Source organism: Salarias fasciatus, chromosome 4 (genome assembly GCF_902148845.1).
Source record: "Salarias fasciatus chromosome 4, fSalaFa1.1, whole genome shotgun sequence".
Classification (NCBI taxonomy): Eukaryota; Metazoa; Chordata; class Actinopteri; order Blenniiformes; family Blenniidae; genus Salarias; species Salarias fasciatus.
The window spans coordinates 14,110,660-14,113,968 of NC_043748.1; the positions used below are offsets into that span (position 1 = coordinate 14,110,660).

A 3,309-nucleotide genomic window follows, 5' to 3' on the forward strand; every position below is an offset into this window, starting at 1 on the left:
GACCACAGAGGAAAACTGACCAATAAACCACAGAGGCTCATGGGAATATTGAATCAAAACCCTTCAGTTGAGTGACACCTGAATGAATGAACTGTGCACAAAGGGAGGACATGTGTGTTTGGATTAATTCTTCTTTTCAGTAATGCTTCTTGCGCAGTTGGAAAGTCTGTTTATTTCCCTTTTGAATGATGCCACGTGTCTGGTAAACATGCATTTGTGGGATGTGCCCATCAGTAATGAGTCTTTCGATAAAGTAGAACCTTTCTGAGTTTCTCAAAAGTTGGAAAAGCTGCAAACATTTCTAAATTCGGCCCAGCTCATATGGTCACTTGTCCAACAAAAGGATAAATAATTGAACTGTTCAATTTCCAATATTTCTTCTGACTTTTAAATACAATACACAAGTCACTGACAGAAGATTTGTGAATTTCATTACATATAATGTAATGTGGCATCATTAAAAAAAAAATCTGGTTGACTAATTACGGCACAATGTTCATACTTTCTCTATTCAGTTCATCACTAATGCAGTCGCGCATGATTTGTTTTTATGTTCACTTTTTATTTCACTCCATAGGGTTAAATTAACAGTAATCTGTTATGTCAACAGCAGAAATAACACAAACAATGAAACCGTCCTGCAAGCCCGTGTCAGTACGAGCCGTCTGTGAACGTCAGAAACAGAGTCCGTCTGCCACACCGAGGTTCGGAGGGCAGCACATCCGGGCCGGTTCATGAATTGGCTCCGGTCCTCGGTCCTCTCATGATGTGAATCTTGGCTTCGTTGTCCAGCTCCTCCAGGACTCTCTCCTGTTTGACCGACAGGATGGTGTAGCTGACTGAACATCTTAAAAGTTAAAGGAAAACATTGCATAATGTAATAAAAGCTGTGCAGCTCACTGCGTTTGTTATACTGGAGCTGTCCTTCACTCTGTCTGAGGCGCCTGCGATTGTTCAGGTAGTCAACCCTGAATGGTTCCAGTAAAACACAAACTCTCTTTTCTTTTAGAATTCTCAAGCTGTGTAAGTTAGATAATCTTTACAACATAAGGCAGATTAATTTAGGATATATAAGAAGGATAGGATATATAGGATATATTAGGATATATCATTTAGGATAAACACCTTACAGTGTTAATCACATCCACCCATTCACACAGAAATGGATTCAGCTGCCATGTAGATGATCAGGTCCAAAATAGGGAATCAGTGAAAGCTTTAAGAAAAATAGTAGATATTAAAAATAATCTCATATAATTGCGCTGCAGTCCAATGTAAAAAAATGCAACAATGTCCGCTTCTAGCGTGGCTCTCCCCATTCAAACTACTGCAAGCGGAATCTAAAAGCATAATAATAAACGGGGCTGCAGAGCGTAGGGGACGTGAAGGATACACATCCCCACCACGAAGGCCCCGATGGCCAGGCCGGTCAGCAGGTTCCTGCTGCGGAGCCGCGCCGCGTCCTGTTTCCAGGAGTTCAGCTCCCGTCTGCGGCGGAGGAGCTGCTTCTCTGCCGCGGACGGCGTCTGTTTGACGGACTCGCCAGCTCCTTTCTCCGCCATGACTGTTTATGTCACCAGCAGCGACCTTTCACCCGGAACTACTCTTCCTCGCGCACAGAGACGCGTGGCGCCGCCGTGCGCACCGGAGCAGTGCTGTGCAGCGTCACAACGGTATGGCAGAAACGCGCAAGTCACACACACACACACACACACACACACACACACACACACACACACTGGAGCTGACCCCGATCGAAGGATTAGATTTAAACTGATGAAAACAAGAAATTTTCATCTTCACCATTAGAGCCTGTGCCTCTCTGCAAAAAAAAAAAAAAAAAAATATATATATATATATATATATATATATATATATATATATATATATATATATATATATCAGTGGCGGACCGTGCATTTCACATTAAGGCCTTCAGAACAGATCCGCCTGAACCAATCCACCTCTCAATAACTATTTTGTCTACAAAAAAAAAATCTTATTATGCAGATATGCACATAAAGAGTTGTTGCACAGCAGACACATACTTGTGCAGCCAGAATAAATGCCTTTGCTGAAGTGCACAATTCTCCTTCTACATCTGTGCACATACAATGAGCATCAACAACTTAATAAAACAGCAATATTATTTAGGAAAAGAGGAACATTTTACTCACCAAAATCCCGATTATTTGAAAACAAAATACATCCTCTTTTCCTTCCTCAAAAAGAGTTCAATTGCTCTGTCATCTAGATTATCCGTGCGTTTCAGTTCCATAAACCCAGCTTGCCCTGTGTTATTTCTGGCATAAGTTTTATTTCTCTTCAGGTCTTCTTCTTCTTCTTTGGAATAATTGAGGTAGGCGACCAACAACTTAGGTGCATACCGCCCCCTACTGTATCTCTTGGTGAATGTAAATCAGAGGGCCTGAATATGCTGTTGTTAGAAGCTAGAAGGCGCTGAGTCGCCAACTCGAAATCTGATTGGTTGAAGCAACTGTCTGATTGGTTGAAGCAACTGTCTGATTGGTTGAAGCAGCTGTCTGTTTGACGCTTCACTTTACTTCACTGCGCCATCAGGAACGGATAGCGAAGGCCTGGGGCAGATTTCTTTGACCCTAGCAACAGATGATGCCTGAAATCTGATTGGTTAAATGATTAATATGAAAAAAACATGTCTGGAAGCAGCGCAACCACGGGAAAACTATGAAAGGAACTGGAACATACCGTTTGGAATCATTTATTATTTATGGACAAAATATAATTTACATCAGTCTGTAATTCAGATAATTTTTAGGCCAGCAGAGAAGGCTTTGAAGGCCCTGACGGCCCACCACTGATATATATATATATATATATATATATATATATATATATATATATATATATATATATATAATAGTATATGTATATGTATATGTATATATATATATATATATATATATATATATATATATATATATATATACATATACACACATAGCAGGATTACTATTGCAACAACACATCATCAGTAGGGTAAAACTAACCTGTCTCACGACGGTCTAATAATAGGGCTGTCAAAAATAACGCGTTAATGGCGTTAATGAATTTATGTAATCAATCTCATTAATTTTTTAACGCAGTTTAACGCATGCACATCATGACAAGCTCACCTCTATCGTCGTAGTGCACCTGCCATGGAGTGCAAGCTGCTGTTTTAAGCTTGTGTCCGGAGTTTCCGTTCCTTTCCAGTGTATGTGTCCATTTTTTAACAGAGCTTAAATGTCTGGGTAGATACAATAAGTATAATATTAGCATCAACCAATA

At 40.0% G+C, this 3,309-nt stretch overlaps 1 protein-coding gene across 1 annotated transcript; it reads right to left on the reverse strand.

Moving 5' to 3' along the window:
• coa3b (cytochrome C oxidase assembly factor 3b) lies at nt 1-1,578 on the reverse strand. Its single transcript, XM_030090032.1, has 2 exons — nt 1,394-1,578; nt 1-839 (listed from the first exon to the last, which is right to left on the reverse strand). The coding sequence occupies exons 1-2, from the start codon at nt 1,560-1,562 to the stop codon at nt 733-735; spliced, it is 276 nt and encodes a 91-aa protein (XP_029945892.1). The 5' UTR covers nt 1,563-1,578; the 3' UTR covers nt 1-732.
• Between the last annotated feature and the right edge of the window lie 1,731 nt (nt 1,579-3,309).

What these genes read in the sequence shown, in the direction of transcription:
- coa3b (XM_030090032.1), bottom strand. Translation starts at nt 1,562, where the DNA reads ATGGCGGAGAAAGGAGCTGGCGAGTCCGTCAAACAGACGCCGTCCGCG. An exon ending in GGCCTTCGTGGTGGGGATGT is followed by an intron (nt 840 to 1,393) that starts GTATCCTTCACG and finishes TAAGATGTTCAG; the next exon opens with TCAGCTACACCATCCTGTCG.